Raw genomic sequence first — 12,349 nt, 5'->3', positions numbered from 1 at the left:
ACTAATGTCTATAACACCATCAGGTACCATACTACTGTCTATAACACCATACTACTGTCTATAACACCATCAGGTACCATACTACTGTCTATAACACCATCAGGTACCATACTACTGTCTATAACACCATACTACTGTCTATAACAGCATCAGGTACCGTACTACTTTCTATAACACCATCAGGTACCATACTACTGTCTATAACACCATACTACTGTCTATAACACCATCAGGTACCATACTACTGTCCATATATAACACCCATCAGGTACCATACTACTGTCTATAACACCATACTACTGTCTATAACACCATCAGGTACCATACTACTGTCTATAACACCATCAGGTACCATACTACTGTCTATAACACCATAGTACTGTCTATAACACCATCAGGTACCATACTACTGTCTATAACACCATACTACTGTCTATAACAGCATCAGGTACCGTACTACTGTCTATAACACCATCAGGTACCATACTACTGTCTATAACACCATCAGGTACCATACTACTGTCTATAACACCATAGTACTGTCTATAACACCATCAGGTACCATACTACTGTCTATAACACCATAGTACTGTCTATAACACCATCAGGTACCATACTACTGTCTATAACACCATACTACTGTCTATAACAGCATCAGGTACCATACTACTGTCTATAACACCATACTACTGTCTATAACACCATCAGGTACCATACTACTGTCTGTAATACCATACTACTGTCTGTAATACCATACTACTGTCTATAACACCATCAGGTACCATACTACTGTCTGTAATACCATACTACTGTCTGTAATACCATACTACTGTCTATAACACCATCAGGTACCATACTACTGTCTATAACACTATCAGTTACCATACTACGGTCTATAACACCATCAGGTACCATACTACTGTCTGTAATACCATACTACTGTCTATAACACCATCAGGTACCATACTACTGTCTATAACACCATCAGGTACCATACTACTGTCCATATATAACACCCATCAGGTACCATACGACTGTCTATAACACCATACTACTGTCTATAACACCATCAGGTACCATACTACTGTCTATAACACCATCAGGTACCATACTACTGTCCATATATAACACCAATCAGGTACCATACTACTGTCTATAACACCATCAGGTACCATACTACTGTCTATAACACCATCAGGTACCATACTACTGTCCATATATAACACCAATCAGGTACCATACTACTGTCTATAACACCATCAGGTACCATACTACTGTCTATAACACCATCAGGTACCATACTACTGTCTATAACACCATCAGGTACCATACTACTGTCTATAACACCATCAGGTACCATACTACTGTCTATAACACCATCAGGTACCATACTGCTGTCCATATATAACACCCATCAGGTACCATACTACTGTCTATAACACCATCAGGTACCATACTACTGTCCATAACACCCATCAGGTACCATACTACTGTCTATAACACCATCAGGTACCATACTACTGTCTATAACACCATCAGGTACCATACTACTGTCTACAACACCATCAGGTACCATACTACTGTCCATATATAACACCATCAGGTACCATACTACTGTCCATATATAACACCATCAGGTACCATACTACTGTCCATATATAACACCATCAGGTACCATACTACTGTCCATATATAACACCATCAGGTACCATACTACTGTCCATATATAACACCCATCAGGTACCATACTACTGTCTATAACACCATCAGGTACCATACTACTGTCTATAACACCATCAGGTACCATACTACTGTCCATATATAACACCATCAGGTACCATACTACTGTCCATATATAACACCATCAGGTACCATACTACTGTCCATATATAACACCATCAGGTACCATATTACTGTCCATATATAACACCATCAGGTACCATACAACGGTCTATATATAACACCCATCAGGTACCATACTACTGTCTATAACACCATCAGGTACCATACTACTGTCCATATATAACACCCATCAGGTACCATACTACTGTCTGTAATACCATACTACTGTCTATAACACCATCAGGTACCATACTACTGTCTATAACACCATCAGGTACCATACTACTGTCTATAACACCATCAGGTACCATACTACTGTCTATAACACCATCAGGTACCATACTACTGTCCATAACACCCATCAGGTACCATACTACTGTCCATATATAACACCCATCAGGTACCATACTACTGTCTATAACACCATCAGGTACCATACTACTGTCTATAACACCATCAGGTACCATACTACTGTCTATAACACTATCAGTTACCATACTACTGTCTATATATAACACCAATCAGGTACCATACTACTGTCTATAACACCATCAGGTACCATACTACTGTCTATAACACCATCAGGTACCATACTACTGTCTATAACACCATCAGGTACCATACTACTGTCTATAACACCATCAGGTACCATACTAATGTCTATAACACCATCAGGTACCATACTACTGTCTATAACACCATCAGGTACCATACTACTGTCTATAACACCATCAGGTACCATACTACGGTCTATATATAACACCCATCAGGTACCATACTACTGTCTATAACACCATCAGGTACCATACTACTGTCTATAACACCATCAGGTACCATACTACTGTCTATAACACTATCAGTTACCATACTACGGTCTATAACACCATCAGGTACCATACTACTGTCTGTAATACCATACTACTGTCTATAACACCATCAGGTACCATACTACTGTCTATAACACCATCAGGTACCATACTACTGTCTATAACACTATATGTTACCATACTACTGTCTATATATAACACCAATCAGGTACCATACTACTGTCTATAACACCATCAGGTACCATACTACTGTCTATAACACCATCAGGTACCATACTACTGTCTATAACACCATCAGGTACCATACTACTGTCTATAACACTATCAGTTACCATACTACTGTCTATATATAACACCAATCAGGTACCATACTACTGTCTATAACACCATCAGGTACCATACTACTGTCTATAACACCATAGTACTGTCTATAACACCATCAGGTACCATACTACTGTCTATAACACCATCAGGTACCATACTACGGTCTATATATAACACCCATCAGGTACCAAACTACTGTCTATAACACCATCAGGTACCATACTACTGTCTATAACACCATAGTACTGTCTATAACACCATCAGGTACCATACTACTGTCTATAACACCATCAGGTACCATACTACTGTCTATAACACCATCAGGTACCATACTACGGTCTATATATAACACCCATCAGGTACCATACTACTGTCTATAACACCATCAGGTACCATACTACTGTCTACAACACCATCAGGTACCATACTACTGTCCATATATAACACCATCAGGTACCATACTACTGTCCATATATAACACCATCAGGTACCATACTACTGTCCATATATAACACCATCAGGTACCATACTACTGTCCATATATAACACCATCAGGTACCATACTACTGTCTATAACACCATCAGGTACCATACTACTGTCTATAACACCATCAGGTACCATACTACTGTCTATAACACCATCAGGTACCATACTACTGTCTACAACACCATCAGGTACCATACTACTGTCCATATATAACACCATCAGGTACCATACTACTGTCCATATATAACACCATCAGGTACCATACTACTGTCCATATATAACACCATCAGGTACCATACTACTGTCCATATATAACACCATCAGGTACCATACTACTGTCCATATATAACACCATCAGGTACCATACTACTGTCTATAACACCATCAGGTACCATACTACTGTCCATATATAACACCAATCAGGTACCATACTACGGTCTATATATAACACCCATCAGGTACCATACTACTGTCTATAACACCATCAGGTACCATACTACTGTCTATAACACCATCAGGTACCATACTACTGTCTATAACACCATCAGGTACCATACTACTGTCTATAACACCATCAGGTACCATACTACTGTCTATAACACCATCAGGTACCATACTACTGTCTATAACACCATCAGGTACCATACTACTGTCCATATATAACACCCATCAGGTACCATACTACTGTCTATAACACCATCAGGTACCATACTACTGTCTATAACACCATCAGGTACCATACTACTGTCTATAACACTATCAGTTACCATGCTACGGTCTATATATAACACCCATCAGGTACCATACTACTGTCTATAACACCATCAGTTACCATGCTACTGTCTATATATAACACCAATCAGGTACCATACTACTGTCCATATATAACACCCATCAGGTACCATACTACTGTCTATAACACCATCAGGTACCATACTACTGTCCATATATAACGCCCATCAGGTACCATACTACTGTCTATAACACCATACTACTGTCTATAACACCATCAGGTACCATACTACTGTCTATAACACCATACTACTGTCTATAACACCATCAGGTACCATACTACTGTCTATAACACCATCAGGTACCATACTACGGTCTATATATATATATATAACACCATCAGGTGCCATACTACTGTCTGTAATACCATACTACTGTCTATAACACCACCAGGTACCATACTACGGTCTATAACACCATCAGGTACCATACTACTGTCTGTAATACCATACTACTGTCTATAACACCACCAGGTACCATACTACTGTCTATAACACCATCAGGTACCATACTACTGTCTATAACACCATCAGGTACCATACTACTGTCTATAACACCATCAGGTACCATACTACTGTCTATAACACCATCAGGTACCATACTACTGTCTATAACACCATCAGGTACCAGCCCCATCTGGTGTCCTCTGGGGTCTTCTGGGGTCCTCACTCAACAACCACTCTTCCTGGGGTCCTCTGGGGTTCTCACTCAACAGATATACATAACATAGGGGATATGTGTGTGTGTGTGTGTGTGTGTCAGGTATTATAACTGTGTGCCCTTCGCTGGCTGTGTGTTCGTGGGGCCGTCGAAGCTGTCGTCATGCCAACCCAGAGTGAAGACATTTGAGGAGCTACCAATGGAAACGGCCTGGTATAAAACCCACAACAACGGAGTAAGATCTGTCTCTCCTGCACTCTCTCTCCATCCCTCTATCATTGAATCTCTCTCCATCCCTCTATCATTGAATCTCTCTCCATCCCTCTATCATTGAATCTCTCTCCATCCCTCTATCATTGTATATCACCATTGCTCTATTCAAACTGCCAAATGTCAAACGGTTGGTGACATTTAATCAAATCTCTCCTGAGGGACTCTCCTGAGGGACTCTCCTGAGTTAAGATCTGTTTTTTGGGTCTTCCTTTGACACCGCCTAGTATATAGGTCCTGGATGGCAGGAAGCTTGACACCAGTGATGTACTGGGCCGTATGCACTACCCTCTGTAGTGCCTTATGGTCAGATTTCGATCAATTGCCATACCAGGCGGTGATGCAACCGGTCAGGATGCTCTCGATGGTGCAGCTGTATAACTATTTGAGGATCTGGGGACCCGTGCCAAATACTTTCTCTTGAGGGTTAAAAGGTTTTGTCGTGCCATCTTCACGACTGTCTTGGTGTGTTTGGACCATGATAGTTTGTTGATGATGTGGACACCAAAGAACTTGAAACTCTCAACCCGCTCCACTACAGTCCCGTCGATATTAATGGGGGCCTGTTCGGCCCGCTTTTTCCTGTAGTCCACAATCAGCTCCTTTGTCTTGCTCACGTTGAGGGAGAGGTTGTTTGTCCTGGCACCACACGGCCAGGTCTCTGACCTCCTTATAGGCTGTCTCATCGTTGTCGGTGATCAGGCCTACCACTGTTGTGTCGTCAGCAAACTTAATAATGGTGTTGGAGTCGTGTTTGGCCACACAGTCGTGGGCGAACAGGGAGTACAGGAGGGGACTAAGGGGCCCCAGTGTTGAGGATCAGCGTGGCAGATGTGTTGCTACCTACCCTCACCACCTGGACGCGGCCCATCAGGAAGTCCAGGATCCAGTTTGAGAGGGAGGTGTTTGGTCCCAGAGTCCTTAGCTTAGGGATGAGCTTCGTGGGCACTATGGTGTTGAACGCTGAGCTGTAGTCAATGAACAGCATTCTCACATAGGTGTTCCTTTTGTCCAGGTGGGAAAGGGCAGTGTGGAGTGCAATTGAGATTGGGTCATCTGTGGATCTGTTGGGGCGGTATGCAAATTGGAGTGGGTCCAGGGTTTATGGGATGATGGTGTTGATGTGAGCCATGACCAGCCTTTCAAAGCACTGATTGCTCCAGGGCGGTAGTCATTCAGGCAGGTTACATTTGCTTTCTGGGCACAGGGACTATGGTGGTCTGCTTGAAACATGTTATCAGGTTAACCTAGTCTCCAGTTGCCTCAACAGGTCAACATGTTAAACTGGTCTCCAGTTGTCTAAACAGGTCAACATGTTAAACTGGTCTCCAGTTGTCTAAACAGGTCAACATGTTAAACTGGTCTCCAGTTGTCTAAACAGGTCAACATGTTAAACTGGTCTCCAGTTGCCTCAACAGGTCAACATGTTAAACTGGTCTCCAGTTGTCTCAACAGGTCAACATGTTAAACTGGTCTCCAGTTGTCTAAACAGGTCAACATGCTAAGCCCTTGACTTGTCGTTATTGAATGTGATGTTGATGGACTGCTGTGTTCTCTCCCCAGGACAACCAGACAGACAGTGGGATGGTTCTGGCGTCAGAGGAGTTTGAGATGATCCAACACAAACACAGAGGAGCCAAGTATGTTTAACACACCAATAGCATCATGCCCTTAACCAATAGCATCATGCCCTTAACCAATAGCATCATGGCCTTAACCAATAGCATCATGGCCTTAACCAATAGCATCATGCCCTTAACCAATAGCATCATGCCCTTAACCAATAGCATCATGCCCTTAACCAATAACATCATGCCCTTAACCAATAGCATCATTAATATGACAAGGTGTCTGTGTGGGTTGTCTGTTTTTTGAAAATGTTTAAAAAAAAACTGGTGTCAAAAAATAACAACAGCATATTGTCCTAACAGCCGTCTCCTCCCCTCTCCTTATCTACCTCCCCTCCTCTCCTCCCTCCCCCTTCTCTTTCCCACCTCCCCTCTCCCTCCTCTCTTTTCCCAAATCCCCTCTCCTCCCCTTCCCTCCTCGCCTCCTACCTCCCCTTCCCTCCTCCCCTCTCACCTCCCCTCTCTCCCTTCCCCTCCTTTCCCCTCTCCTCTCTCTCCTCCTTTCCCCTCTCCCCTCTCACCTCCCCTTCCCTCTCACCTCCCCTCTCTCCCTTCCCCTCCTTTCCCCTCTCCTCCTTTCCCCTCTCCCCTCCTTTCCCACCTCCCCTCCCCTCCCCCCTCTCCCCCTCCCCTCCCCCCTCTCTCCCACCTTCCCTACTCTCCCCTCCTCTCCCCCCAGTAGGAGTACAGAGCGTCTGGTGGTGGTAGAGTCTAGCGGTAGCTCCCTTAGTTCCAGACGCCGACCAGCCTTCCTCTCCCAGCTCTCTGGCCAGACCTTTTACAACAACGAGTATGGTCAGCTGTCAGAGGAGGGCAGGGTCCTGGACTTCTTCTCCTCCCCTGATGATACACGCTGTCTCGCATCCTCCAACCTGTGATGTCATCATCACAGAGTGGGTAGCCCTTCCTCCTCCAACCAGTGATTGGCTACAGTGGGTTAGCCCCTCCTGCTCCAACCTGTGATTGACTACAGTGGGTTAGCCCCTCCTCCTCCAACCTGTGATTGGCTACAGTGGTTTAGCCCCTCCAACCTGTGATTGACTACAGTGGGTTAGCCCCTCCTCCTCCAACCTGTGATTGACTACAGTGGTTTAGCCCCTCCAACCTGTGATTGGCTACAGTGAGTTAGCCCCTCCTCCTCCAGCCTGTGATTGACTACAGTGGGTTCCAATAGTTCAGATTCCAGTCTTGCTAGCCACAAGGGTTGGGATTATATTATAGTATATATACTCAATCCCATCTCCTTCCCTCTCTTCCTTGCTGTCACTCCTTCCCCTCTCCATGGCCACACCGGCCCATACTGGACTGAGCAGTCAGTACCTGCAGTTCTCTAACCAACCACTGGGTGGCAGTATGTCAAAACCAAAGTATTATATATCAACCACAGTTCAGATGTGTAACTTTATACAGAGTAAGCTTTTGATTATTTGAAAAAAAAAAAAAATGAAAATAAAGAAATATATCTTCTTTAGTCATGTCTCAGGTCTGTTATTTTGCTAATAATAATAATGATAGCGATATGGGAAGTGTCCAAACGTCATATGTGATATTAGTCACTGTAGAGTGAGGCGGAGCAGTGTTCAGAGAACGGACTTAATATGGCTCTCCTCCAGATGACATAGCTCTCCTCCAGATGACACGACTTAATATGGCTCTCCTCCAGATGACACGGCTCTCCTCCAGATGACACGACTTAATATGGCTCTCCTCCAGATGACACAACTTAATATGGCTCTCCTCCAGATGACACAACTTAATATGGCTCTCCTCCAGATGACACAACTTAATATGGCTCTCCTCCAGATGACATAACTTAATATGGCTCTCCTCCAGATGACATAACTTAATATGGCTCTCCTCCAGATGACACGACTGGTTCTGACAGGTCTAGAACTCTAGATTGGTCTCAGTCTACTGGCTTATCTAGGGTACATCTAAATGGCTCCCTACTGAAAGCAGTACTTTAGACCAGGGCCTTTAGCGCTGTGGGTAACAGTAGATCCATTTGGGACAGACAAGGTGGGGGAGCGTATATCAACCTGACTGAAGGAGGGACGAGGGAGCAGAGGAGATGTAAATAAAGTGGAGAGAAAAAAAAGGAGTGTCACCTGACCAGACGCTCTCTCTCTCCTGACCAGACGCTCTGTCTCTCTCTGTCTCCTGACCAGACGCTCTCTCTCTCTCTCCCGACCAGACGCTCTCTCTCTCTCTCCCGACCAGACGCTCTCTCTCTCTCGACCAGACGCTCTCTCTCCCCGACCAGACGCTCTCTCGCTCCCGACCAGACGCTCGCTCTCTCTCTCGCTCCCAACCAGACGCTCTCTCTCTCTCACCCGACCAGACGCGCTCTCTCTCTCTCACCCGACCAGACGCGCTCTCTCTCTCTCTCTCTCACCCGACCAGACGCGCTCTCTCTCCCCCGACCAGACGCTCTCTCTCTCTCCCGACCAGACGCTCTCTCTCTCTCTCTCTCCCGACCAGACGCTCTCTCTCTCTCTCTCTCCCGACCAGACGCTCTCTCTCTCTCTCTCTCTCCCGACCAGACGCTCTCTCTCTCTCTCTCTCCCGACCAGACGCTCTCTCTCTCCCGACCAGACGCTCTCTCTCCCTCTCCCCGACCAGACGCTCTCTCTCTCTCTCTCCCCCGACCAGACGCTCTCTCTCCCTCTTTCTCTCCCGACGCTCTCGCTCTCTCCCGACCAGACGCTCTCGCTCTCTCTCTCTCCCGACCAGACGCGCTCTCTCTCCCGACCAGACGCTCTCTCTCTCTCCCCGACCAGACGCTCTCTCCCTCTCCCCGACCAGACGCTCTCTCTCTCTCTCTCGCTCTCTCCCGACCAGACGCTCTCGCTCTCTCTCTCTCCCGACCAGACGCGCTCTCTCTCCCCGACCAGACGCTCTCTCTCTCTCTCCCGACCAGACGCTCTCTCTCTCTCTCTCCCGACCAGACGCTCTCTCTCTCTCTCTCCCGACCAGACGCTCTCTCTCTCTCTCTCTCTCCTCCCGACCAGACGCTCTCTCTCTCTCTCCCCGACCAGACGCTCTCTCTCCCGACCAGACGCTCTCTCTCCCGACCAGACGCTCTCTCTCTCTCTCTCCCTCTCTCCCGACCAGACGCTCTCTCCCTCTCTCCCGACCAGACGCTCTCTCTCTCTCTCTCCCCGACCAGACGCTCTCTCTCTCCCGACCAGACGCTCTCTCTCCCGACCAGACGCTCTCTCCCGACCAGACGCTCTCTCTCCCTCTCTCCCGACCAGACGCTCTCTCCCTCTCTCCCGACCAGACGCTCTCTCTCTCTCTCTCTCTCTCCCCCGACCAGACTCTCTCTCTCTCTCCCCGACCAGACGCTCTCTCTCTCTCTCTCCCGACCAGACGCTCTCTCTCTCTCTCCCCGACCAGACGCTCTCTCTCTCTCTCTCTCTCTCTCCTCCCGACCAGACGCTCTCTCTCTCTCTCCCCGACCAGACGCTCTCTCTCTCTCTCTCCCGACCAGACGCTCTCTCTCTCTCTCTCTCCCGACCAGACGCGCTCTCTCTCTCCCGACCAGACGCTCTCTCTCTCTCTCTCTCTCTCTCCCGACCAGACGCTCTCTCTCTCTCTCTCCCGACCAGACGCTCTCTCTCCCGACCAGACGCTCTCTCTCTCTCTCCCCGACCAGACGCTCTCTCTCTCTCTCCCCCGACCAGACGCTCTCTCTCTCTCTCCCGACCAGACGCTCTCTCTCTCTCTCTCCCCGACCAGACGCTCTCTCTCTCTCTCTCCCCGACCAGACGCTCTCTCTCTCTCTCCCCGACCAGACGCTCTCTCTCTCTCTCTCCCGACCAGACGCTCTCTCTCTCTCTCTCTCCCGACCAGACGCTCTCTCTCTCTCTCTCCCCGACCAGACGCTCTCTCTCTCTCTCTCCCGACCAGACGCTCTCTCTCTCTCCCGACCAGACGCTCTCTCTCTCTCCCGACCAGACGCTCTCTCTCTCTCTCTCCCCGACCAGACGCTCTCTCTCTCTCCCCGACCAGACGCTCTCTCTCTCTCTCCCGACCAGACGCTCTCTCTCTCTCTCCCCGTCCAGACGCTCTCTCTCCCCCGACCAGACGCTCTCTCTCCCCGACCAGACGCTCTCTCTCTCCCGACCAGACGCTCTCTCTCTCTCTCCCCGACCAGACGCTCTCTCTCTCTCTCTCTCTCTCTCTCCCGACCAGACGCTCTCTCTCTCTCTCCCCCGACCAGACGCTCTCTCTCTCTCTCTCCCGACCAGACGCTCTCTCTCTCTCTCTCCCCGACCAGACGCGCTCTCTCTCTCCCGACCAGACGCTCTCTCTCTCTCTCTCTCTCTCCCGACCAGACGCTCTCTCTCTCTCTCTCTCTCCCCGACCAGACGCTCTCTCTCGCTCTCTCCCGACCAGACGCTCTCTCTCTCTCCCCCGACCAGACGCTCTCTCTCTCTCTCTCCCGACCAGACGCTCTCTCTCTCTCTCTCTCCCGACCAGACGCTCTCTCTCTCTCTCTCCCGACCAGACGCTCTCTCTCTCTCTCCCCCGACCAGACGCTCTCTCTCTCTCTCTCCCCGACCAGACGCTCTCTCTCTCTCTCTCTCCCGACCAGACGCTCTCTCTCTCTCTCCCGACCAGACGCTCTCTCTCTCTCCCGACCAGACGCTCTCTCTCTCTCTCCCGACCAGACGCTCTCTCTCTCTCTCCCGACCAGACGCTCTCTCTCTCTCTCCCGACCAGACGCTCTCTCTCTCTCTCCCGTCCAGACGCTCTCTCTCCCCGACCAGACGCTCTCTCTCTCCCGACCAGACGCTCTCTCTCTCCCGACCAGACGCTCTCTCTCTTTCCCGACCAGACGCTCTCTCTCTCTCTCCCCGACAAGACGCTCTCTCTCTCCCCGACCAGACGCTCTCTCTCTCTCTCCCGACCAGACGCTCTCTCTCTCTCCCCGACCAGACGCGCTCTCTCTCTCTCTCTCCCCGACCAGACGCTCTCTCTCTCTCCCCGACCAGACGCTCTCTCTCTCTCCCGACCAGACGCTCTCTCTCTCTCTCTCTCTCTCTCTCCCGACCAGACGCTCTCTCTCTCTCTCTCCCGACAAGACGCTCTCTCTCTCTCCCGACCAGACGCTCTCTCTCTCTCCCCGACCAGACGCTCTCTCTCTCTCTCCCGACCAGACGCGCTCTCTCTCTCTCTCTCTCCCGACCAGACGCTCTCTCTCTCTCCCGACCAGACGCTCTCTCTCTCTCTCTCTCTCTCTCTCCCGACCAGACGCGCTCTCTCTCTCTCTCCCGACCAGACGCTCTCTCTCTCTCCCGACCAGACGCTCTCTCTCCCGACCAGACGCTCTCTCTCTCTCCCGACCAGATGCTCTCTCTCTCTCCCGACCAGACGCTCTCTCTCTCTCCCCGACCAGACGCTCTCTCTCTCTCTCCCCCGACCAGACGCTCTCTCTCTCTCTCCCGACCAGACGCTCTCTCTCTCCCCCGACCAGACGCTCTCTCTCTCCCGACCAGACGCTCTCTCTCTCC

General features: G+C 48.8%; 1 protein-coding gene across 2 annotated transcripts in view; it reads left to right on the top strand.

Moving 5' to 3' along the window:
• The window catches only part of LOC112241499 (vascular endothelial growth factor receptor 3), a 241,298-nt gene extending 232,997 nt beyond the window's left edge, over positions 1-8,301 (top strand). The window contains exons 16-18 of one of the 2 annotated variants that reach the window (XM_042303534.1): positions 5,035-5,167; positions 6,766-6,842; positions 7,513-8,301. In XM_042303534.1, the coding sequence (XP_042159468.1) occupies positions 5,035-5,167; positions 6,766-6,842; positions 7,513-7,708 (406 nt within the window). In that variant the 3' untranslated portion in view covers positions 7,709-8,301. Of the gene's footprint in view, positions 1-5,034; positions 5,168-6,765; positions 6,843-7,509 lie in introns of both variants that reach the window. The other variant, XM_042303533.1, reaches the window with a different exon arrangement.
• The last annotated feature ends 4,048 nt before the right edge of the window (positions 8,302-12,349 follow it).

This window comes from Oncorhynchus tshawytscha, linkage group LG21 (genome assembly GCF_018296145.1).
Source record: "Oncorhynchus tshawytscha isolate Ot180627B linkage group LG21, Otsh_v2.0, whole genome shotgun sequence".
Lineage (NCBI taxonomy): Eukaryota > Metazoa > Chordata > Actinopteri > Salmoniformes > Salmonidae > Oncorhynchus > Oncorhynchus tshawytscha.
Note: the sequence above shows the minus strand (reverse complement) of the source record. Positions and strands in the feature narration are given on the sequence as shown.